This window comes from Oncorhynchus mykiss, chromosome 14 (assembly GCF_057628025.1).
Source record: "Oncorhynchus mykiss isolate SJ-2025 chromosome 14, ASM5762802v1, whole genome shotgun sequence".
NCBI classification, from domain to species: domain Eukaryota; kingdom Metazoa; phylum Chordata; class Actinopteri; order Salmoniformes; family Salmonidae; genus Oncorhynchus; species Oncorhynchus mykiss.
Window position 1 is genome coordinate 20,806,767 of NC_143035.1, and position 27,314 is coordinate 20,834,080.

General features: G+C 43.3%; 1 protein-coding gene across 1 annotated transcript in view; it reads right to left on the reverse strand.

The window, feature by feature from the left end:
- Positions 1-27,314, reverse strand: part of tnmd (tenomodulin) — a 92,724-nt gene that overhangs the window by 5,934 nt on the left and 59,476 nt on the right. Inside the window, exons 4-6 of the mRNA XM_021561493.3 lie at positions 15,649-15,756; positions 8,121-8,283; positions 7,877-7,983 (exon numbers count right to left, since the gene is read on the reverse strand). Of these exons, the coding sequence (XP_021417168.3) occupies positions 7,877-7,983; positions 8,121-8,283; positions 15,649-15,756 (378 nt within the window). The remainder of the gene's footprint in view (positions 1-7,876; positions 7,984-8,120; positions 8,284-15,648; positions 15,757-27,314) is intronic.

Genomic DNA, 27,314 nt, shown 5'->3' on the forward strand with positions numbered 1-27,314 from the left:
TTGGGGGGGGGGGTACTGTCACGTTCTGACCTTAGTTCCTTTGTTTTTGTCTTTGTTTTAGTATGGTCAGGGCGTGAGTTGGGGTGGGCAGTCTATGTTTGTTTTTCTATGTTGGTTTTTGAGTTCGACCTAGTATGGTTCTCAATCAGAGGCAGCTGTCAATTGTTGTCCCTGATTGAGAATCATACTTGGGTAGCCTGGGTTTCACTTTTGGTTTGGGGGTGTTTGTTTCCATGTGAGTGTTTGGGCCACACGGTACTGTTTCGGTTTTGTAAATTCACGTTGTAATTTATTGTTTAGTGTTGTGAGTTTTAATGAAACATCATCATGAACACTTACCATGCTGCGCTTTGGTCCTCCTCTCTTTCTCCCGACGACATCTGTGACACAACCGGCCAAAACACGTTTACAATATAATTATGTGGCCGGCTGGACAGACTGAGGCCTGCTTCCCAATCATATCTGAAGGCTTATCCTTTCCCCGTCTAGGTGAAGGACAGTGATGTGGCTTCTCCAGCGCTGCCAGATGATAGTTATTCAGTCAGAGAGCTGTCCAGGGCCGCTGCTGCAGCTCTGTGCGAAGGCTCTTCCGTGGTAGCCGCGGCTAAAGGTCGGCCCCATATATCTCCCCACCTCTGTCACTGCGTTAATGATTATTAGTCAGGTCGCTTCGAAATTACCTGCCGAAATACGTCATCAGGGGCCCCAGTGGCCGTCAGAGGAAAGGCCACGGTGGAGGCCAGATCCGGTGGAGGGGTGCGGGGGTCAGAATCAGCACTCTACGAAAGGTCTCGGTCTATGTCGGCATCCCACTGTCATCAACAGCATCTTCAGACTCATGCCACTGTCATCAACAGCATCTTCAGACTCATGCCACTGGCATCAACAGCATCTTCAGACTCATGCCACTGGCATCAACAGCATCTTCAGACTCATGCCACTGGCATCAACAGCATCTTCAGACTCATGCCACTGGCATCAACAGCATCTTCAGACTCATGCATGCCACTGGCATCAACAGCATCTTCAGACTCATGCCACTGGCATCAACAGCATCTTCAGACTCATGCCACTGGCATCAACAGCATCTTCAGACTCATGCCACTGACATCAACAGCATCTTCAGACTCATCCAACTGGCATCAACAGCATCTTCAGACTCATGCCACTGTCATCAACAGCATATTCAGACTCATCCCACTGTCATCAACAGCATATTCAGACTCATGCATGCCACTGGCATCAACAGCATCTTCAGACTCATGCCACTGGCATCAACAGCATATTCAGACTCATGCATGCCACTGGCATCAACAGCATCTTCAGACTCATGCCACTGGCATCAACAGTATCTTCAGACTCATCCCACTGGCATCAACAGCATCTTCAGACTCATGCCACTGGCATCAACAGCATATTCAGACTCATGCCACTGTCATCAACAGCATATTCAGACTCATCCCACTGTCATCAACAGCATATTCAGACTCATGCATGCCACTGGCATCAACAGCATCTTCAGACTCATGCCACTGGCATCAACAGCATATTCAGACTCATGCATGCCACTGGCATCAACAGCATCTTCAGACTCATGCCACTGGCATCAACAGTATCTTCAGACTCATCCCACTGGCATCAACAGTATCTTCAGACTCATCTCACTGGCATCAACAGCAACTTCAGACTCATCCTACTGTCATCAACAGCATCTTCAGACTCATCCCACTGGCATCAACAGCATCTTCAGACTCATGCCACTGGCATCAACTGCAACTTCAGACTCATCCCACTGGCATCAACAGCATCTTAAGACTCATCCCACTGGCATCAACAGCATATTCAGACTCATGCCACTGGCATCAACAGCATCTTCAGACTCATGCCACTGGCATCAACAGCATCTACATACTCATCCTACTGTCATCAACAGCATCTTCAGACTCATCCCACTGGCATCAACAGCATATTCAGACTCATCCCACTGGCATCAACAGCAACTTCAGACTCATCCCACTGGCATCAACAGTAACTTCAGACTCATCCCACTGGCATCAACAGTAACTTCAGACTCATCCACTGGCATCATCAACTTCAGACTTGCCAATTATAACTTGCTACCTCCCCTCCGTCAGTCACAAAGGCCTTTGTTATCTGCTGGGCCCACAAACATTGACTAGCGGTTGCCTTGGAATGGGCGGGTTGGAGCCTTAGCTGATTTTCAAAAGGAGAGCGGGTTTCATCTCCCGGTGTGCTTTAATTGCATAGCATTGCAGCTGGGACCATAGAGGATGAGCAGGGAGGAGGGGAAGGAAGAGAGGAGGAGGGGAGGAGGGAAGGAAGAGAAGAGGAGAGGAGAGGAGAAGAGAAAAGGGAGGAGAGTGAAGGCAGGCAGGCAGGCAGGTATTCCTGGGCCAAGCCTGATAAATGTTAATATTATGGCTGTATGTTTGTTTGTGTTTGTGTTTGTGTGTGTGTGTGTGTGTGTGTGTGTGTGTGTGTGTGTGTGTGTGTGTGTGTGTGTGTGTGTGTGTGTGTGTGTGTGTGTGTGTGTGTGTGTGTGTGTGTGTGTGTGTGTGTATGGGTGAGTGTCCGTCTGTCCCTTGGTTCCTCAGAACTCAAAACCATTCTTCCTTTTCTGGAATGAGCTTTTTAATGCTTACCTAGACAGCCTGGGTGGTCTATACTATATATATATATATATATATATATATATATATATATATATATGTGTGTGTGTGTGTGTGTGTGTGTGTGTGTGTGTGTGTGTGTGTGTGTGTACATTTACCTTTGAGTGCATGATGTGTGTGTTGCTGTTCGTGTGTGTATGCATGTGTGTGTGTCAAGGGTAACTAATCATGGAGCACTAAGCCGCTCACATGCACAAAAACATGGCATTTTGTTCTCTTCCCTCTTTGTTTCCTTCCATGATAATTAAGGCATGATTAATAAATGTGGCGTATCTATTCAGTAATGAGTGACCTTAGGAGTGCTGTTTTGCACGACGTTCGTACAAGCTGACTGCTAGCTACCTGCCTTTGCCCGAAAAGAAAGCAAAAAAGGCTCTGGCTGAGGCTGTGGGGAAAACGTTGCTGCCTTTGAAGGCTAGATATTCCTCTCCATTAATGTAGAGACATTAAGAAAGTCTTAAGCAAGGCAAGTTCATTTAAACAGATATATAGAGCAATTTCTATGCCCTGTGGTACATCAAGACAAGTCTGTTTTATGCTATGAAATTAAGCATCAATTAGCAAGAGTCAATTTCTCTGCAGGAATAAATTAAGGAGAACTAGGCACCACCGTGGCTCGTATCACCTAGTGTGGTGCTGGTTTGCATCCAAAACGGCAGCTTATACTCTATATAGTGCACTAGAAAGTATTCACACCCAATTACTTTTTCCACATTTTGTTGTGTTGCAGCCGGAATTTAAAATGTATTAAATTGAGATGTTGTATCACTGATCTACACAAAAGTGGAATCTGTATGGTTCCTCAATCGAGTAGTGAATTTCAAACACAGATTCAACCACAAAGACTAGGGAGGTTTTTCAATGCATCGCATTGAAGGGAACCTATTGGTAGATGTGTAAAACTTTTAAAAGCAGAAGCTGAATATCCTTTTGAGCATGAGGAAGTTATTAATTATGCTTTGGATGGTGTATCAATTAGAGGTCGACCGATTCATCGGAATGGCACATTAATTAGGGCCTATTTCAAGTTATCATAACAATCGGTAATCAGTATTTTTGGACACCAATGACGGCCTATGAAAGGTGGGTTAACTGCCTTGTTCAAGGGTAGAACGACAGATTTTTACCTTGTCAGCTCTGGGATTTGATCTTGCAACCTTCCGGTTACTAGTCCAACGCTCTAACCACCTGCCTTACATTGCACTCCATGAGGAGCCTGCGGGCAGGCTGACTACCTGTTACCCGAGTGCAGCAAGAAGCCAAGGTAAGTTGCTAGCTAACATTAAACTTATCTTATAATAAAGAATCTTAAGAATCTTAACATAATCAGTAGTTAGCTACACATGGTTGATGATATTACTAGTTTATCTAGCGTGTCCTGAGTTGCACATAATCGATGCGGTGCCTGTTAATTTCTCATCGAATCCCAGCCTACTTCGCCAAACGGGTGATGATTTAACAAGCGCGAAAAAAGCACTGTCGTTTCACCAATGTGTACCTAACCATAAACATCAATGGCTTTTTTTAAAATCCTACACAAGTATATATTTTTAAACCTGCATATTTAGTTAATATTGCCTGCTAACATGAATTTCTTTCAATTAGGGAAATTGTGTCACTTCAGTCAGGGTATATGCAGCAGTTTGAGCAGCCTGGCTCGTTGCGAACTGTGTGAAGACCATTTCTTCCTAACAAAGACCGTAATTAATTTGCCAGAATTGTACATAATTATGATGTAACATTGAAGGTTGTACAATGTAACAGCAATATTTAGACTTAGGGATGCCAACCGTTAGATAAAATACGGAACGGTTCCGTATTTCACTGAAAGAATAAACATTTTGTTTTTGAAATGATAGTTTCCAGATTTTACCATATTAATGACCTAAGGCTCGTATTTCCGTGTGTTATTATGTTCTAATTAAGTCTATGATTTGATATTTGATAGAGCAGTTTGACTGAGCGGTGTTAGGCAGCAGCAGGCTCGTAAGCATTCATTCAAACAGCACTTTCGTGCGTTTGCCAGCAGCTCTTTGATGTGCTTCAAGCATTGAGCTGTTTATGACTTCAAGCCTATCAACTCCCAAGATGAGGCTGGTGTAACCGATGTGAAATGGCTAGCTAGTTAACAGGGTGCGCGCTAATAATGTTTCAATCGGTGACGTCACTCGCTCTGAGACCTTGAAGTAGTTGTTCCCCTTGTGCTGCAAGGGCCACGGCTTTTGTGGAGCGATGGGTAGCGAAGCTTCGAGGGTGGCTGTTGTCGATGAAGTTCCTGGTTCGAGCCCAGGTATGGGCGAGGAGAGGGACAGAAGCTATACTGTTACACTGGCTATACTAAAGTGCCTGTAAGAACATCCAATGGTATAGAGAGAAATAGTCCTATAATTCTAATAATACCTACAACCTAAAACTTCTTACCTGGGAATATTGAAGACTCATGTTAAAAGGAACCACCAGCTTTCATATGTTCTCATGTTCTGAGCAAGGAACTTAAACATTAGCTTTCTTACATGGCACATATTGTACTTTTACTTTCTTCTCCAACACTTTGTTTTTGCATTATTTAAACCAAATTGAACACGTTTCATTATTTATTTGAGGCTAAATTGATTTTATTGATGTATTATATTAAGTTAAAATAAGTGTTCATTCAGTATTGTTGTTAATTGTCATGATTACAAATAAATAAATAATTAAATCAGTCGATTAATCTGTATCAGCTTTTTTTTTGGTCCTCCAATAATCGGTATCGGTATCGGCTTTGAAAAATCATAATCGGTTGACCTCTAGTATCAATACACCCAGGCAGTACAAAGATACAGGCGTCCTTCCTAACTCAGTTTCACCATGAGGCCAATGGAGATTTTCAAACAGTTACAGAATTTAATGGTTGTGATAGGAGAAAACTGAGTATGGGTCAACAACATTGTAGTTACTCCAACATACACTTGGAGACAAATTCACCTTTCAGCAGGCTAATAACCTAAAACACCAAGGCCAAATCCACACTGGAGTTGCTTTCCAAGACGCCATTGAATGTTCCTGAGTAGCCTAGTTACAGTTTTGACGTAAATTGGCTTGAAAATCTAGGGCAACACTTGAAAATGTCTGTCTAGCAAAGATCAACAATGAACTTATCTGAGCTTGAAGATTTTTTTTAAAGAATAATGGGCCAATATCATCATCATAAGAAACATTACTGTGCAGCCGTATTCATTGATCTGGCCAAGGCTTTCGACTCTGTCAATCACCACATCCTCATCGGCAGACTCAACAGCCTTGGTTTCTCAAATGATTGCCTCGTCTGGTTCACCAACTACTTCTCTGATGGAGTTCAGTGTGTCAAATCAAAGGGTCTGTTGTCTGGACCTCTGGCAGTCTCTATGGGGGTGCCACAGGGTTCAATTCTTGGACCGACTCTCTTCTCTGTATACATCAATGATGAAGCTCTTGCTGCTGGTGAGTCTCTGATCCACCTCTACGCAGACGACACCATTCTGTATACTTCTGGCCCTTCTTTGGACACTGTGTTAACAACCCTCCAGGCAAGCTTCAATGCCATACAACTCTACTTCCGTGGCCTCCAATTGCTCTTAAATACAAGTAAAACTAAATGCATGCTCTTCAACCGATCGCTGCCTGCACCTGCCCACCTGTCCAACATCACTACTCTGGACGGCTCTGACTTAGAATACGTGGACAACTACAAATACCTAGGTGTCTGGTTAGACTGTAAACTCTCCTTCCAGAACCACATCAAACATCTCCAATCCAAAGTTAAATCTAGAATTGGCTTCCTATTTCACAACAAAGCATCCTTCACTCATGCTGCCAAACATACCCTTGTAAAACTGACCATCCTACCAATCCTCGACTTCGGCGATGTCATTTACAAAATATCCTCCAATACCCTACTCAACAAATTGGATGCGGTCTATCACAGTGCCATCCGTTTTGTCACCAAAGCCTCATATACTACCCACCATTGCGACCTGTACGCTCTCGTTGGCTGGCCCTCGCTTCATACTCGTCGCCAAACCCACTGGCTCCATGTCATCTACAAGACCCTGCAAGGTAAAGTCCCCCCTTATCTCAGCTCTATGGTCACCATAGCATCACCCACCTGTAGCACGCGCTCCAGCAGGTATATCTCTCTGGTCACCCCCAAAACCAATTATTTCTTTGGCCGCCTCTCCTTCCAGTTCTCTGCTGCCAATGACTGGAACGAACTACAAACATCTCTGAAACTGGAAACACTTATCTCCCTCACTAGCTTTAAGCACCAGCTGTCAGAGCAGCTCACAGATTACTGCACCTGTACATAGCCCACCTATAATTTAGCCCAAACAACTACCTCTTTCCCTACTGTATTTATTTATTCTATTTATTTATTTATTTTGCTCCTTTGCACCCCATTATTTGTATTTCTACTTTGCACATTCTTCCACCGCAAATCTACCATTCCAGTGTTTTACTTGCTATATTGTATTTACACCATGGCCTTTTTTTTGCCTTTACCTCCCTTATCTCACCTCATTTGCTCACATCGTATATAGACTTGTTTCTACTGTATTATTGACTGTATGTTTGTTTTACTCCATGTGTAACTCTGTGTTGTTGTATGTGTCGAACTGCTTTGCTTTATCTTGGCCAGGTCGCAGTTGTAAATGAGAACTTGTTCTCAACTTGCCTACCTGGTTAAATAAAGGTGAAATATATATTTTTTAAAATATCAATATCATCATATCATTCCATCACCAAGAATGGAATGTTTTTGTGTTATGAGAATAATTGCCGCGACCTAACAAATGTTTTGGGAACTTTCACAGAACCAATTTTGGTTTGCTGGGAAAACGTTTGCTGGGAAAACGTTACTGGTACATTGTGTTGGGAACATTACTGTACATTACCTGGGAACTTAATGAGAACTTTGGGGAAGGTTCTGTAATGGTTGTTACAGATGTTATGCACAACATTTAAATGAATGTTAGGAGAACATTCCAAGGATCTTTCATTTATTTTTATTTTTTAAATAAAACCCTAATTTAATGGGAATCTTAGCTAATGTTCTGGAAATGTTCCCGGGTTGCTGGGTAGGCCCTATGTACTGCAATACTTTGGCCCTAGTGCACTATATAGGGAATAGGATGCCATTTCAGATGCAGCCCCAGTACAGTACATACGTAGTCGTTGACAGGAACCTGGTCCAGGACGTCACGAGCGACGCGGTTACCTCTGACCTCAGCATCAGGTATGTCCTCCTCATCCTCCACCTCGTGGAACTCAGCATCTGCACCAAAAGGAGGAAGTACAGAGAACATCTGTTGATGTACTTTACTGGATCACAGCAGAAACGTCTGTTTTTCCTGTTTGAAGTGATGTGAAGGAGGGGGTGGAGAGGGTTGGAGAGGCCCCGGTGCCCTGTACCTCTCATGGGGGAGGGATGGATCCAGTGGATGGGCAGCTCCTGGCATATCTCCCAGATCTTGGAGTTGAGGAGGAAGGATGGATTAGCGATGGGCTCCTCGGCAGGCACCCACACCTGGGAGTCCTCCATCACCTGCATGTCTATGCCCTCTGTCTCAACCACCTGTCAGGGAAAGCAAACACACGCACGCACACACGCACACATGCACAAACATCTTCATTTTCGTGAAATCTTTGGGGAGTAAAAATGTTTGACCATTAAAAATCGTATTTTCCATAACCCCTAACCCTTAACCTAACCCTAACCTTAACCCGAACCCCAAAAACCCGAACCCTAACTCTAACCTTAACCCTAACCTTAGTGATAAGGAAGGAAATTGATAACTAGCGCTTGCGCAATTCCTAACTAGCGTTAGCGCAAAAACTAGAAGTCTAACTAACTAACTTCCTTCAAACTGGTATCCCTTTAACCATAACCCTGTGTCTAAGGTACTGCATCTCAGTGCTAGAGGCGTCACTACAGTCCCTGGTTTGAATCCAGGCAGGATCACATCCGGCTGTGATTGGGAGTCCCATAGGTCGGCGCACAATTGGCCCAGCCTGGGTTTGGCCTTGGTAGGCTGTCATTGTAAATAAGAAGTTGTTCTTAACTGACTTGCCTAGTTAAATAAATGTACAATTAAAAACAAACCTTAAGCTTAAAATACCATTTGAACAAATTCAGGACATGAAGAAAGTCCTGCCTTTTCAAAAAAGTGATTGTTTTCCTACCTTGTCAGGACATTTGGGTGAATTGTTAGGACATTGGAGTCCTGATAAGGTAGGAAAACAAGTACACACACACACACACACACACACACACACACACACACACACACACACACACACATATACAGTGAGTATCAAACACACCCAGCCTTACATGGCCGCAGGCACGCACACACACCTTCCTCCACACACACCTGTCAGAGCCCAAGAACACACACACACACACACACACACACACACACACACACACACACACACACACACACACACACACACACACACACACACACACACACACAGTTCTGTACCCTCTGCATTCTCAGCCTTCTCTCCCCAGAGCCACAGCACACAAGCCCTGGCCATGTCCTTTTATTCATCACCCTTTATTGTCCACTGGGAGCACCGCCACTTCCTGCCTCCTAGCCTCCTGCTCATTCTCTGTTTCTTCCTATCAGGCCTCCAGGCAGCCCTTTCTGCCCGACGATTATCCAACGACGGCATAAATTTGACTTTGAAATGACTTTCCAGTGCTTTATACTTTATTGTGCGGTGAAAGGCCGCAATATCATTAAAATACAGCAGCCACAATAATAAGCATAGCGTTCTCCCCCATCCCCTCCTACTGCATTCAGTTCAGCGACGTGCTTCATTTGTTCATACTGTAGTTCATGAGCTGTAAAGTAAACTATTATTGCTTAATGATAGGGAATGCATGTCACTGCTATCTAATAGAGATGTATGAAAGGGGCTTTTGGCGATGCCTGATATTTGTTTCTTTATGTATATGTAAATACGTCGGCAAACAAACCCCTCTTCCCAGTGCCTCGTTAATTAGCGGCTGGAGAGAACAGCAAAACAGTTTACTTGACAAATGTTTTTACAAGGTGATTCTCTCCCGGTTTGAAGCTTAATTGCACATTAGTTGAGCTTGATGAAGGATCCCCGGGCTATGGTTGGAACCACTGGTATCATTTATATTAGGTTGTGCACTCTCGACTCTCCCTCCCTTTCTTCCTCACACCTTGCCGATTCTTGCTTTATTTGAATTTACTGCCCATGCTGCTGTCTCGCTCTAACTGTTTGTTGTGAAGTGACATGATGCCAGTAACCCTGTGGAGACAAACTCGCACCTCGTTCTGGCCAGATGAAAGAATGCGTAGCAGCGTGGCTACTCAAGCGCTAGCTGCCTGTGTCAGTGCTTAGCTAAGCTGCCAAGCCACCAAGCCTTTGACACAGTTTGCTCTCACTCTTTTCAGCAAATGTTTAGCCTGGTCCATATCGGGCTAAGCTAATGATGACTCAAAGGAGGACTAGGGCGCTCACTCCCCCTGAACTACAGACATTAAAATGAAGGCCAGGAAACACAAACAGACCTGCCTAATTGGACCTCAGAACCACTGAAGCCGAGCAACTAAGCAAACCTCCCTGAAATGAGTAAGTGGAGGTCAGGACACAGACTGACCAGTTGAGAAACAAGACCAATAAGGAAGATAACCACAATCCGGAAGGCTAAATTGATCATGGCTAGTGTGGAATAGGGATTGAAAAAGGCTATTTGACCACTACAAAGTCAACGTGATTATGATTTTAGAGCTACATTTTTTTATCATGCATTTATGTCCCAATTTAAGCTGTTTTGTATCTATATAATATTGGACAAAGTAAAGACATTTTGTATTGGGTGTCAGACTAATGTAATGTATTTGTATATTGTAACTTTGAGCCTATGTAAGTACATTCCACACACAATCAGTGTCATACTGTAAAGAACATATACTTGCCCTGTCTTGCTATAATGTCCTAAAGGTGCAACATTTGTTTTGTGACACATACTTAGGTCACTTGTGTTTGTCATAGATCAATGAACATGTTCTCATGATATCATAAGACTGTATATGACATTACTTCCCATCTGGCTGTCTCCCATACTGAACAGACATTGCACACTTTTCATAATGGTCATTATTTGTATGTTCAAAATGACATACAGCTTTTTGTTTTAGTAATATGACATTTACCTACAGTACATATCATTCCAAGAATGTGTTGTTTTGCATGCATGGTATGGCATTTGTTTGTGGTTTTTATCTGAGTGGGAGGTTCTGGCTTGCCAGCTAGGCTGGTTGTGGCCGTACATATTAAGTGGTTCCCCCGAAGAGCAAGAAGGGATCAAATGACACTGTTCTACTGTCTGAAGAAGGAGGACAACAGCAATTCCATCGCTTCAACATTGGAGGAAACTGGAGGGAGGCTCAGGGATTACAGCCTCCCATCATTTCATATGAGGAACACATTGAAAATGGCGGAAAATACTGGTGGCAAACAATTCCTGTTTGTCACCTGGTTCTACTCCCCGAGTGCTTTATTTCCTTATCAGCTGCTCGCAGTTTCTCCACCAGCTGCATTGTTTTCACCTGGCCTCTGAGAATCTGAGGCTCCAGACACCCCGCGCTGAGCCCACGTTCACATAGCCCGCAGGCTTGGAGCAGCAGCAAAACCATTACTGTTTTCTCTTCAGCCCCTCTGTGGTTCACAAGGTAGTACCACAGTCAGAACCTTAAGGGAGACTTGTCTGTGAGACAGAGGTCTCCCAGGCCACGGGTGGGTGGATTCTGATGGACAGTAGATCACGTTCTACTTTCTAATGTAGAGGAAGTCTACAAGAGGTCAAAGGTCAGAAAGGTCTTCAAGTCCTTGATATGCTATCCCAATAATGTAGTTCAGTACCACTGTGTGTTATACAATACCGGTAATACTTTACAATGAGCTAATGTAGTAGTTAACATGAGTACATTATCTTATGGAAAATAAGAAACAGATTATAAAAAACAAAACAAAATAAACAAACATGAGTAAAGGATCAATAGATACATTGACAACATGTATAATAACTTAATAATTACAATGCATTGATAGTTAACAAATACATTAATACATGTTTTTTATTAACAAATGCACTACACAGCACATTGTACTTTAGGGTGTCATAACTTGACATTCCTCAGTTAAAAGGCTATGGACCAGTGTGCATATTATGGGACTTGGTTTTCACTAATCCAGTATGATTATGAGCTAACCTTTTGTACATGCACATGTGTGCTTGTGCATCAATGCAGCCTTGTGTCTTTCCCTGTCCTCTGGAGCACCTCCTCCAATTTTCTTCCCTGCCTCTTCCTCACCAAAGACAAGGCACCTACAGTGCCTTGCGAAAGTATTCGGCCCCCTTGAACTTTGTGACCTTTTGCCACATTTCAGGCTTCAAACATAAAGATATAAAACTGTATTTTTTTGTGAAGAATCAACAACAAGTGGGACACAATCATGAAGTGGAACGACATTTATTGGATATTTCAAACTTTTTTAACAAATCAAAAACTGAAAAATTGGGCGTGCAAAATTATTCAGCCCCTTTACTTTCAGTGCAGCAAACTCTCTCCAGAAGTTCAGTGAGGATCTCTGAATGATCCAATGTTGACCTAAATGACTAATGATGATAAATACAATCCACCTGTGTGTAATCAAGTCTCCGTATAAATGCACCTGCACTGTGATAGTCTCAGAGGTCCGTTAAAAGCGCAGAGAGCATCATGAAGAACAAGGAACACACCAGGCAGGTCCGAGATACTGTTGTGAAGAAGTTTAAAGGCGGATTTGGATACAAAAAGATTTCCCAAGCTTTAAACATCCCAAGGAGCACTGTGCAAGCGATAATATTGAAATGGAAGGAGTATCAGACCACTGCAAATCTACCAAGACCTGGCCGTCCCTCTAAACTTTCAGCTCATACAAGGAGAAGACTGATCAGAGATGCAGCCAAGAGGCCCATGATCACTCTGGATGAACTGCAGAGATCTACAGCTGAGGTGGGAGACTCTGTCCATAGGACAACAATCAGTCGTATATTGCACAAATCTGGCCTTTATGGAAGAGTGGCAAGAAGAAAGCCATTACTTAAAGATATCCATAAAAAGTGTCGTTTAAAGTTTGCCACAAGCCACCTGGGAGACACACCAAACATGTGGAAGAAGGTGCTCTGGTCAGGAAACCAAAATTGAACTTTTTGGCAACAATGCAAGACGTTATGTTTGGCGTAAAAGCAACACAGCTCATCACCCTGAACACACCATCCCCACTGTCAAACATGGTGGTGGCAGCATCATGGTTTGGGCCTGCTTTTCTTCAGCAGGGACAGGGAAGATGGTTAAAATTGATGGGAAGATGGATGGAGCCAAATAGAGGACCATTCTGTAAGAAAACCTGATGGAGTCTGCAAAAGACCTGAGACTGGGACGGAGATTTGTCTTCCAACAAGACAATGATCCAAAACATAAAGCAAAATCTACAATGGAATGGTTAAAAAATAAACATATCCAGGTGTTAGAATGGCCAAGTCAAAGTCCAGACCTGAATCCAATCGAGAATCTGTGGAAAGAACTGAAAACTGCTGTTCACAAATGCTCTCCATCCAACCTCACTGAGCTCCGGCTGTTTTGCAAGGAGGAATGGGAAAAAATGTCAGTCTCTCGATGTGCAAAACTGATAGAGACATACCCCAAGCGACTTACAGCTGTAATTGCAGCAAAAGGTGGCGCTACAAAGTATTAACTTAAGGGGGCTGAATAATTTTGCACGCCCAATTTTTCAGTTTTTGATTTGTTAAAAAAGTTTGAAATATCCAATAAATGTCGTTCCACTTCATGATTGTGTCCCACTTGTTGTTGATTCTTCACAAAAAAATACAGTTTTATATCTTTATGTTTGAAGCCTGAAATGTGGCAAAAGGTCGCAAAGTTCAAGGGGGCCGAATACTTTCGCAAGGCACTGTATCTGATTGATTCCACAGCTGTGAATTAAGGTTTAACAGAGAAGTCTAATTAGGTTTGACAGTGGACAAAAGAAGACCAAAATGGCAGTGGTGTAAAGTACGTAAGTAAAAATACTTGAAAGTACTACTTAAGTCGTATTTGGGGGTATCTGTACTTGACTTTAATATCTGTAATTTTTACAACTTTTACTTCTATACATTCCTAAAGAAAATAATATACTTTTTACTCCATACATTTTCCCTGACACCCAAAAGTATTCGTTACTTTTTGAAAATGGTCCAATACAGGAAAATGGTCCAATACACACACTTACTGTATCAAGAGAACATCCCTGTTCATCCTTACTGACTCAGATATGGCAGACTCACTAAACACACATTCTTCTTTTGTCAATTATGTCTGAGTGTTGGAGTGTGCCCCTGGCTATCTGCAAATAAAATAAAAACAAGACAATTGTGCCGTCGAGTTTGCTTAATATAGGGAATTTTAAATGATTTATAGTTTTACTTTATATTTATTTAAAACCAAATGCTTTTAGACTTTTACTCAAGTAGTATTTACTGGATGGCTTTCACTTTTACTTGAGTAATTTTCTATTAAGGTATCTTTACTTTTACTCAAGTATGACAATTGGCTACTTTTTCCACCCGCTGCAAAATGGCAGGAAAATATGGTGCAGGCTGGGCAATTAGTATCTGGAAACATGGGCCAGACATTATAAAGATGAGGGAGAAGGGGATGCAGTCTGGTTCTTTGTCTAAACAGCTTGTGATCTTAAAGTCAGAAAGGGATATCTGTGACTTACTTGGCATGACAATGTACCAACATAATATAGTGTATTTTTTAAATGATGCACCAGGGAAGAGCGTTATGATGTTTCCCAGATCCGTTGGAGCCATGTGTAAAATGGAAATGAAAGTGGAGGATGGTAGAGGCGGAAAGTATTGAGAGTGGAGAAGGCTAGTGGTTGAAAGTATTGAGAGTGGAGAAGGCTAGTGGTTGAAAGTATTGAGAGTGGAGAAGGCTAGTGGTTGAAAATATTGAGAGTATAGGATGGTAAAGGCAAAAAATATTAAGAGTGGAGAATGGTATAGAGGCTGAAACTATTGAGCGTGGAGAATGGTAGAGGCTGAAACTATGGAGAATCTATAATGGTAAAGACTTCAATATATTTAGAGTGAAGAATGCTAGAGGCTAAAAATATTAAGAGTGGAGAACGGTAGAGGCTGAAAATATTGAGAGTGGAGAATGGTAGAGGCTGAATATATTGAGTAAGGGATTCTTTAAAAAAACACAAACACTTTTTTGCACTGTGAATTGTACTGTGGCACCAAGAAATGAGATATTTTGATTGATAGAATTTCGCCCATCATTCTCGCCAAACTTCACATAAGGCTATTGGGCCGGGAGACGTGAGATGAATGCTATATCTCTTCCTCAGACCCCTCTTTCTCTCTCACACTTCCCCCTTTAGGCTATTTGGGTCAAGCCTTTCAAGAGTACAATTAAATATTTATATTAGTTCAAGATTGGCAGCAAACACCATTTGATATGTGGGCAGCTTTCAGACTGTTTCATGAGCACTGGAGACTGGAGTTTCTTTTTCAGTGGTGGAGGGCAGAGAAGATTGGATGGTCAGGGTGAGTGTTTGTGCTCTGCTCTCTGACTACTCTTCTCTGTTTATTCCTACTACCCTTGCAAAATGCATGATCGTTTCCTGTGGTAACACGCACGCACGCACGCACGCGCGCACGCACACACACACACACACACACACACACACACACACACACACACACACACACACACACACACACACACACACACACACACACACACACACACACACACACACACACACACACACACACACACACACACACACACACACACACACTGAGTGAGTCAGAGAGATGCAGATAGTCATTCTATACCAGTAGCTCTGTGTCCACTGTCACCACCTCTGTCACTTTGGGAAGCTCTGTGGTCTGGGTCTTGATGTAACACCGCTGGTGTTTGGCGAACCAGATCCCCGTGATTCCCTTCGAGGGAAAAAAGAGAGAAGGAATAATAATTAGCATTATTTCATCTGTGATGTGGAACAGCTAAGCGCCAGGGCGATATCATTTTTTCAACCCGTTTGTTTCTATGGTCTCTTGAAGAAAAATCTAAGCTCTTAACAACTAAGAGAAGTTAGAATCTAATGAGTGTGCAAAGGGGCTTTCCATCCTCTTTATCTTCTTTAATTTTGTAGTAAATCACAGTTCAAAGGCAGCTCGGCACCTACAAAACAAACCTTTTAGAAGAGACTGTGAGTAAAGAACGAGGGGTTCTTCCTAACTAAACAATACTTCATAGAGGGATGTCTCCAGCAGGAGAGTCAAGCGACATGTCAGAGGGCAAAGCAGCAGTTGCACCCCAAATCCCACCCTATTCCTTATTATGTACAGTGCACTACCTTTGACCAGGGCCTATAGTAATGCACTATATAGGGAATAGGGTGTGATTTGGAATGCATCAGGTGTCTCTACGGAGGCTGCCCCAGCTGAATTAGTCAGTCATAGGTCCCTGTCACTCTCTTAATCTGTTCAGCCAAGTGAAGAGCCACTCCCTTCAGCACCATTGACGATCCTCCACTGTGTGGAATTCAGGGTCTTTTCAATTTGACGACCAGAGAAAGCCTATTTCAACAAAGCAGACATATCTGTTAATTGTCTTTCTGTGTGCCATTCTCTGTTCGACAAAGTAGTTCTGCCGGTATAAATCTGAAACCCCAGGAAAGCATATCAGATTGTCTGCCGTCTCTAGGGCTACCATATATCAGATTGTCTGGCGTCTCTAGGGCTACCATATATCAGATTGTCTGCCGTCTCTAGGGCTACCATATATCAGATTGTCTGCTGTCTCTAGGGCTACCATAGAATAACATAGAGTCATCAGCATATGACAATAGACTGCTGGATCTTTACCGGCAACGCCTGCCTTCACATTGTATCACGATAAGTGGTAGCATGAAAATGGACTTGATTCAATCAGAATTGAATTGCATCTAAATGGCACAGGGCTCTGATGCATTTCTGACATCTTCTTTAAATCAGTGTTAACTCAGTAATACAGACACTTTTCTCCACTTGTCTCTAGACGCCACACATGACTACACGATATGAAGCAACACCTGTTATAATCTCCTCGCCATAATCCCCCTGTCATAATCCTGTCATAATCCCCCTGTCATAATCCCCTTGTGTATAGTTTCATCTGCGAGGGGGAAAAACAAGGCAATAATAGCCGGCGACACAAAAGCATAATGTTTATGCCTGACTTTATTGTGATGAGCCTGTTTAATTTACTGTAATGGCGAGTGCCGCTACAGAGAGAGGGAAAGGACATTCTCGTGATGAGATGCAATGATTACCGGGATTGGTCAACCAGAAAATGAAGAAAAGACACATCATTACGGGGATAAGAAATGGGAAAAAGATGCGGGCTTATAAAACCACGTCAAAATACCGGCTCGCTATTCTCCCCAATTAAACATGCTACACATACACCAACAGCTTTGAGCTTTCCAACTGAACAATGATTTGATTGGAGGGCCTGTTGCATCGCCATTGCATAGAAAGGTTAGGGGATGCTGTACCAATCAATCAATCATCAATCATACATGGATTTTGTATTGTTGATATATGGTAGTAGAGTAGTGGCCTGAGGAAACACACTTAACGTGTTGTGAAAAGTGTTATAAAATGTAATACCATGTAATATTTTAAATTCCCGTGTCTTCCTGCGTCTGTTGAGTGTCTGGTGACGTGTTGAGGAAACAAACATGGAAGCTCAGGATGCTCATTCTACTTTTATTTAAATAATTATAAAAATGATTAAACTCAAACTCTCCCCTCAGCTCTTCTGAAAGCTGAACCTAAACTCATGGCATTAAATATGAAAAACAAAAAAATATGTTTTAAGTGAGAATAGGCATGGTCTGAAGGCAAGAAATTCACATGAGCACCACAGTGCCTATTCCACACATTCCGCTCTAACACTTACTTCAGTAGCTATGTTAGTATTGTACTTCAAACTTTGTGTTGGAAGGTTTATGATTCAAACCTTCTCAAACAGTCTAATTCGTACTCTTAGAGAAGGTGCTTCCACAATAATATGATTTGTACTGTATACAAGGTAAACTACTGGATTCTTCACACACCACAGTAAGACATTAACATTATGCTACCTTTCATTATTTTTTGGATTAAATTAAAGTAAGCTTTGCTTTTATACTTACAATATTATCAGGCTTGATTGAGCTGGTTTGTCTTGTAGTAATGTACCTGTATTTCCTTAAACCTTTATTTTAGCAATACATGTCATTGGGGAACAAATATCATAATAGCATCCTTTTTTTGGTCAGTAGGTGCTCAACATAACAACAGGTGGTGGTGTGTGGGACACAGTAGCTCAGATAGATAGAGCCTGTCTGCATTCCTGATGTCTGTAACTGTTAGTGTACGTGTAATATTGACATAAGTTCAGAACCTCCTCCTGTGGTCATTTACAATAAACACCTGCTACTCCCTGCGCTTGGAACCAGCTCTCTGACTCCCATCACGTTCATTATAGAATACCTCACCAAAAACGACAGATTCAGTGGAGCTGCAGCTACGTCTAGCCCGACAGGAGAAACACATTGATGAACTCTGCGAACCTCCTTCGCCAGTCCATTCCTGCTTCACCGATATCAGTTGCCACAGCCTCCTCTCGTTCATCTTGCCCCATATCCATGCCTAATAATATGAAGGCTCCCCAGGCAAATGTCAAGGATTTCTTATGTAATGTAACCTGTACATAGACCATCGCCCCGCTGACTACACCTCTGACAAAGAGAGGGTGGACTTCATCATCTCCCTAATCACAGGCAAAGCTCTGGAGTGGGTCACAACCCTATGGGCCGCTCAAAGTGCTGATCTGTCCTCTGAATCAGGTGTTTGACCATTCAGTTTCAGGTCGTCACACCGGGGACCTGTTATGTGAGCTATGACAGGGCCGTCACTCCACCACTGAGTATGCCCTGGAGTTCTGCACCATGGCTGCTGGCAGTGGATGGAGTGAACCAGCTCTCCTTACAGTCTACCGGAGGGGTCTTAATTGGGAGTTACAGACCGAACTGGCCTGCAGAGGATATTTAACGAACCTCAACCAATACATCTGGATGTCCATATCCATTGGCAACCTACTGGTGGACCGCAGACCTATACAGTCAACCATGGCCTGCGAGTCTTCCAGGCCCATGCAACTCGGCCGTGCTCCTCTCACGCTTGCCGAGAGACATCGGAGGTTACGTGAAAACCTGTGCCTCTATTGTGGAGAGTAACCACCTACTCAATAGCTGTCCGTTTTGCCCCCCACGAAGGGGTGACCACAACCCCTCAACCGCAGGTAATTTCATTTACAAACAATTGGTACAACAGTTAAGAGTCAAACTAATCCCTGTTAAGCCTCCCTTTAGGATTAATGCACTGGATGGACAAACTCTCGGAACTGGTCATGTGACTCGCATGACCAAAAGTATCACCCTTCAGATTGGCCTCCTTCACTCTGAGGTCATCCAGTTAATGGTGTTGTCTTTGCCTAAAGAACCCCTAATCCTCGGTCACCCCTGGCTAAAGCCTTTACAACCCTGCCATCTCCTGGCGGCAAGGGGAACTGCTGTCACGGTCTCCCACCTGTTTTAAGAACTGCTTCAATCTACCCTGTTGAGCCACCTCTATAGAAGGATCGGAGGTTGCCGTTCCAATACACATCCCACCTGTATATGCCCAGTTCCAGAGTGTCTTCAGCGAGAAAAAGGCATCCATTCTGCCCCCTCATTGCCCGGAGGACTGCGCGATTGACCTCCTTCCTGGGTCATCGCCCCCTAAGGGTCAGATCTACCCCTTGTCCATTCCAGAGAATGAGGCTATGGATTCATCTGTCCATCCAAGTCTCCGGCTGCATCCAGTTTCCATCCCTGCATAGATTACTGACCTCTCAATGACCTTACCATCAATAATTGATTCCCTCTTCCTCTGATTCCGACCGTACTAGAACAAGTTGGACAGGCTACCATCTACTCCAAACTCGACCTACGTAGTGCTTACAACCTGGTCAGTATACGAAGTGGGGATGAGTGGAAGACGGCGTTCATCACTGCTAGGCGTCATTACGAATACCTGGTTATTACCTACGGTCTCACCAATGCTCTCGCAGTCTTCCAGTCCTTCATGAATGAAGTTTTCCAGCACATGATCAAATCAGTTCCTCATCGTGTACATTGATGATTTCTTGATCTACCCTCACTCCCATTGCAGAACATGTACAGCATGTGTAACAGGTCCTCCAATGACTACGGGACCACCATCTGTATGTCAAGGCTGAGAAGAGCGCCTTTCACTTTACCACAGTAACCTTCCTAGGTTTTGTGTTGACACCAGGAGGGGTTAATATGGATAAGGCAAAGTCACGCCCATGCTTAACTGGCCCAAACCTACCACTGTAAAGGATCTACAACGTTTCCTAGGATTTCCAACTACTACCGCAAGGTTCATCCGAAACTGCAGCAGCACAACCACTCCTCTCTCAGCTCTCACCAGTCAAAAAAACAGTACCATCCAATGGACCGACACTGCCCTTACTGCATTTGAGACCTTTAAACTCCTCTTCACCTCTGCACCCATCCTTAGGCAGCCAAATCCTACCCTTCTCTTTTTTCTGGAGGTTGATGCAGCCGAGGTCGGCGTAGGAGCGGTTCTCTCTCAGCGGGTAGGGCCACCTCCCAAATTACACCCATGTGGATTATTTTCCAAGAAATTGTCACCCGCTGAGAGGAACTATGATGTCAAGAACCGAGAGCTCCTCGCCATTAAGCTGACTATCGAAGAGTGGCGCCACTGGTTAATTAAGAGGGAACTCATCACCCATTCCTTGTCCTTACCGACCACCGCAATTTGGAGTACTTAAGACGTGCTAAGAGTCTCAACCCCCCAGACATGCTCGCTGGGCACTCTTAATCACCCGTTTCAACTTCACTGTCACCTATCTGCCTGGCAAGAAAAATGTGGCTGATTCCTTATCCCATCTATTTGACTCCCCTTCCTCTAACCCAGCTCCTGAGCCCATCCTGCCACTTTCTTGTGTCGCAGGACCCATACAGTGGGATATCCAATCAGCCGTCCAAGAGGCCCTACAACATGACCCAGCACCTCCCGACACCCCTGCAAGCAAGACCTACGTTCCGGCGTCCATCAGACCCCAACTAATGCAGTGGTGCCATACCTCTCTGAGTTCTGGCCATCCCGGGATCACCCAGACCACAAGCTACTGACACACAAGTTCTGATGGTCATAAGTAACAGCAGATGAAGCAAGATTACGTTCTTTCCTGTCCTGTCTGTGCATGGGCAAAGAGCCCTTGCCAACTACCTACCGGTAAGCTTGAGCCTTTCCTACACCACACAGACCACGGTCCCACATCGCCATGGATTTCCTCACGGATCTGCTAGACTCTTCGGACTTCACTATTATTTTAGTGGTAGTGGACTGGTTCTCCAAGATGCAGACCCTTCCGCATCTACCTAACGCCATGAAAATGGCCGAGTGCATGTTCCAATAGGTGTTTTGTCTGTATGGGATCCCGGAAGACATCGTCTCCACCGACTGGGGGTCTCCATCAGCCTATCCTCCAGATACCATCCGAGTGAAGTCGCTATCTAGCCTGGGCCGAATACGCGCAGAACCCCCTGGTGCATTCCTCACTCCATCTCACTCCTTTCCAGTGTGTCTTCTGATACCAACCCCCCGTGTTCCCTTGGGAGACAGTGCCCGGAACTGTGCCTTGCCGTCGATGAGTGGTTTCGGCAGAATGAGCAGGTTTGGGAGACCCCACATGGGCACCCACTTAAGTTTCCCTCTCTCAGAAACGGTTCGCTGACCGGTGTTGCCGACCTACTCCACTCTTCAACCCTGGGCAACGTGTGTGGCTCTCTACCCGGGATATTTGGCTTTGTGACCCCTGCAAAAGTTCAGTCCCCGGTTCATTGGTCCCTTCAAAATAACACACCGCATCAATTCTGTCACCTATCGTCTCCCTGCCATTCCCGTATCTTCTCATCCTTCCATGTGTCCCTTCTCAAGCCTGTGAGGTACAGCCCTCTCCATCCTCCAGTGGCGCACCTTGGTGCACCCCCTCCTTGACTCCAAGCGCCTGGGTGGTCGCATTCACTACCTGGTGGATTAGGAATGGTACGGACCCAAAGAATGACCCGCCCAGGACATCCTCGACCCACCTTAACCGTCCTGACTGCCCAGCTCCATGTCCCGGGGGAGGCCCCCTGCTCAGCTACTTAGGCCCTCAAAAGCCGCCCGTGGGAGGGGGGTTACTGTAACGTCTGCTTCCAACTCACACTCTCAAACACATAGATCCCCTGAATGCAACTCACTCTCCAGATCCCAATCACCAGAATTCTGATCACCTGTTCACACACCTGTATGTCATTATCACACACTATTTAGTTCAGTTCTTTGCACCCCATCATTGTGGGGTATTGTTTGTTTTATGATACACTTCTATTCGGAGCTCTGTTTTCCCGTAATTTAATCCTCCCGTGTTTGATCGTTTTTGCCTGCCTCACTAAGAACGCCTTTTGCCTATTCCCTGTCTGTACCTTAGCCTATAAGATTTCCTCTTATCAACCTATTGCCTGATCTCCCGGACGACTTTACTAGACTTTCCCCAGGCTGTACTGTTGCCTTTTTGGACCCTCCGTGTATGACCTTCTGCCTGCCCCTGGACCCAGCTACCTGCCTCCTCCTGTGTATGACCTTCTGCCTGCCCCTGGACCCAGCTACCTGCCTCCTCCTGTGGTCCTTTACAATAAACACATGCTGCGCCCTGTGCTTGAAACCACCGTGGTTTATTACATGATTATGCAACATTATTATCAACATTATAATACAGTTTAACACGTGCTCTCCTTGTGAACCCTCACAATGTTGTGGGTTTTATTGGTTTTATTTATTGATAAGACCCCAGCTCATAATCCTACTGATCATTGCTCAAAGCAAATTGGTGAGAGCAAGGAAACAAAGACTGAAGCAAATATTTACCATGCGATTAAACAATGCAGCTGGCTAGATGACTACAGGAGTGTGAAATATGGATGAGCTGTTCTCAATGGAATGGTTCTGAAATATTATCTCTCGCCAAGGCGAGGTTTGACCGTGAATATAGTATAGTCATTCATCTCGGTGGAAACGACTTGGGACGAACAAATGGGACAGCCCTGGTGTGTCAGATACGAGCTGATTTGGAGGTAGTCATACGAATGTTCACTGGGACAACGGTGGTCTACTCTGACATTACACAGTGGAGGAGTTGGATGTTCTTGTGGGAGGAGGACATCAACAAGTGCATCGAGATGGCTCAGTGCTCACATGATATATGCCTATACTTATAACCACTAGGCTAATAATAATGGTATATCAAGCAGAATATCACATTGTTCAAAATATGCCTAAATTGGTAATGCGCATATGTGGGCAAATTACAGACTTTTCAAACATTATAGGCGAATAGCTACTGTGCCAAGCGATTTAGAGTTGTTTAACGGGAGTGATGAGGGTGTGGATATAATGATAATGTAAATCATTATACTGCATGATTCTGTGCAAAATTACGATCACATTATTCAAAATATCGGAATATCGGAAAAAAAGGTTATTCATGGCAACATATTAGGCAAGAATTAAGCGTAGGCAAAGTGATCGTGCCGGGGGTACAACATTTGATGCACAGTCACATTCACCGTAGTTGTCTGAAGCGTGCTATAAATTGCACAGCTGGCGATGCCTCATTGTGATTGGTTATTCCCCGTAATTTGCAACAAGTCAATGAGTGTCATCACTATTTTTCTTTTGCAGTACCTCAAACTGTCGTGATTACCAGCTGAGATAAACTATTCTGAGTTGATTTTACAACTGGCTCAACGTTTATTGTCAGTTTTTTAACATCATCCTAAAACCTAGGCTGCATTCCAAACACTTAACAGACACACCCTCTCCCCTCAGTCCTCAAATTAAGTGGACACTTCTGATTATGTTTCATGACATCTGACGAGTTTACACTTGCAGGGCAAGGGGCGAGGGAGGAAGGATTTCATTTTAAATGGACCGCCCTTGCCTAGCTACTTCTGAAGAAGGAAAATGTTTTATTATTTCCAAAAGCTAACCAAACAAAAACATAATTACTGTTAGGAGACATGTTTGTGCATTAGTAGCAGAATTGAAACTTATTTACATTCGTTTTTACTTACACTTGTATGTTGACTCCATATTGACGTGACACAACTTCTTCAGGCTCGGGTCCTTTATTCAGAATTTTCACCTGACTGACGTGCCCAAAGTAAACTGCCTGTTACTCAGGCCCAGAAGCCAGGATATGCATATAATTGATATCATTGGATAGAAAACACTTTGCAGTTTGTATAAATGGTACAAATAAGGTATGAGACCATAACACAATTGATATGGTAGCCCGAAAATCTGAAGAAAAACCAACCAGAATTATTTTTTATTTAATTTTTTAGATCCCATACTCTTTCAATGGAAAGCTATGGGTCTTATGTAATTCCAGCTCCCAGATTGCAATTCCTATGGCTTCCAGTAGATGTCAACAGTCTTTTTTCAAAGTTTCAGGCTTGTTTCTTCTGAAATGAGGAAGAATTTTGAGTTTTGGCACCGGGAGTCACAGTTGGGAATCAGTCTGTGGGCGCGCGAGGAAGTAAACGCGCACAGGCAAATTTGACTTTTCTATTGAACATACTTCTTTCCATATGAAATATTATAGTTTATTTACATTTTAGGGTACCTGAGGATTATATGGAAATGTAGTTTGACTTGTTTTAACAAAGTTTAGTGGTATCTTTTTGGATTCCTTTGTCTACATGTTGAACGAGTGGATTACTGAAATCGATGGTGCCAACTAAACAGACTTTTTGGGGTATAAAGAAGGATTTTAACTAACAAAACGACCATTCATGTTGTAGCTGGGACCCTTGGGATTGCAAACAGAGCAAGATTTTCAAAAAGTAAGTGATGAATAATTATTTAACCTCGATTTTATGAAGCCTGTGCTGGTTGAAAAATATGTTGATGTGGGGCGCCGTCCTCAAACAATCGCATGGTAAGCTTTCACTGTAAAGTCTATTGTAAATCGGACGAAGCAGTTAGATTAACAAGGATTTAAGCTTTTAACCGATATAAGACTGTATGTTCATAAATGTTAAATATTACTAATCATTTGGGCCGACGACAAATGCCGCCGCGGGGATTCCCCCAAGGGCATAAGGCGAGGGTAAGTGGACGAGGGTGTCTTTTATGAGTTTGAAACGCAGCCATACTCTGAGTCTGGAGTTTATTTTGTCTTAAAACTGGTTATAACAGGATTCCTAGGACCTTTTTTGAGACGCTTTGTGGATACGCTTCCCTGGTCACTCCTCCGTTCAAGCAAGATGCATGCAGTAGTACACACCACCTGCCACTTGCCTGCCTCTCCAGGCAATTTAAAGAGCCACCTAAGACATTAACATAAGTGTGTGTGTCATTTAATCACGTACAGTGCCTTGCGAAAGTATTCGGCCCCCTTGTACTTTGTGACCTTTTGCCACATTTCAGGCTTCAAACATAAAGATATAAAACTGTATTTTTTTGTGAAGAATCAACAACAAGTGGGACACAATCATGAAGTGGAACGACATTTATTGGATATTTCAAACTTTTTTAACAAATCAAAAACTGAAAAATTGGGCGTGCAAAATTATTCAGCCCCTTTACTTTCAGTGCAGCAAACTCTCTCCAGAAGTTCAGTGAGGATCTCTGAATGATCCAATGTTGACCTAAATGACTAATGAGGATAAATACAATCCACCTGTGTGTAATCAAGTCTCCGTGTAAATGCACCTGCACTGTGATAGTCTCAGAGGTCCGTTAAAAGCGCAGAGAGCATCATGAAGAACAAGGAACACACCAGGCAGGTCCGAGATACTGTTGTGAAGAAGTTTAAAGCCGGATTTGGATACAAAAAGATTTCCCAAGCTTTAAACATCCCAAGGAGCACTGTGCAAGCGATAATATTGAAATGGAAGGAGTATCAGACCACTGCAAATCTACCAAGACCTGGCCGTCCCTCTAAACTTTCAGCTCATACAAGGAGAAGACTGATCAGAGATGCAGCCAAGAGGCCCATGATCACTCTGGATGAACTGCAGAGATCTACAGCTGAGGTGGGAGACTCTGTCCATAGGACAACAATCAGTCGTATATTGCACAAATCTGGCCTTTATGGAAGAGTGGCAAGAAGAAAGCCATTTCTTAAAGATATCCATAAAAAGTGTAGTTTAAAGTTTGCCACAAGCCACCTGGGAGACACACCAAACATGTGGAAGAAGGTGCTCTGGTCAGATGAAACCAAAATTGAACTTTTTGGCAACAATGCAAAACGTTATGTTTGGCGTAAAAGCAACACAGCTCATCACCCTGAACACACTATCCCCACTGTCAAACATGGTGGTGGCAGCATCATGGTTTGGGCCTGCTTTTCTTCAGCAGGGACAGGGAAGATGGTTAAAATTGATGGGAAGATGGATGGAGCCAAATACAGGACCATTCTGGAAGAAAACCTGATGGAGTCTGCAAAAGACCTGAGACTGGGACGGAGATTTGTCTTCCAACAAGACAATGATCCAAAACATAAAGCAAAATCTACAATGGAATGGTTCAAAAATAAACATATCCAGGTGTTAGAATGGCCAAGTCAAAGTCCAGACCTGAATCCAATCGAGAATCTGTGGAAAGAACTGAAAACTGCTGTTCACAAATGCTCTCCATCCAACTTCACTGAGCTCGAGCTGTTTTGCAAGGAGGAATGGTAAAAAGTTTCAGTCTCTCGATGTGCAAAACTGATAGAGACATACCCCAAGCGACTTACAGCTGTAATCGCAGCAAAAGGTGACGCTACAAAGTATTAACTTAAGGGGGCTGAATAATTTTGCACGCCCAATTTTTCAGTTTTTGATTTGTTAAAAAAGTTTGAAATATCCAATAAATGTCGTTCCACTTCATGATTGTGTCCCACTTGTTGTTGATTCTTCACAAAAAAATACAGTTTTATATCTTTATGTTTGAAGCCTGAAATGTGGCAAAAGGTCGCAAAGTTCAAGGGGGCCGAATACTTTCGCAAGGCACTGTAGTTAATCAAGTTAGCAAGCATTTCCATTTCTTTTGAGTGCACGCTGCTGCAATTTGATCTCTTAACATTATGTTATTTTTTGACTGCATGCTGCTGCATCCTGATCTCATACAATTTTGTATTATTCTGTACAGAATCTGAAACACTGCATATAGTATGATATGTTAAGTTTCATATTGTATGTATTCAGTTGTGGTTGTCCATCATCCATTTCACATGATATGTTACGAATTGCAATTGAAAAGTAACATTGAAAAGTAACTTGACACGGTGTTGATCAGTCAGCACAAATTTAGATTATAAGAATGACAAGACAGAAGGAGAT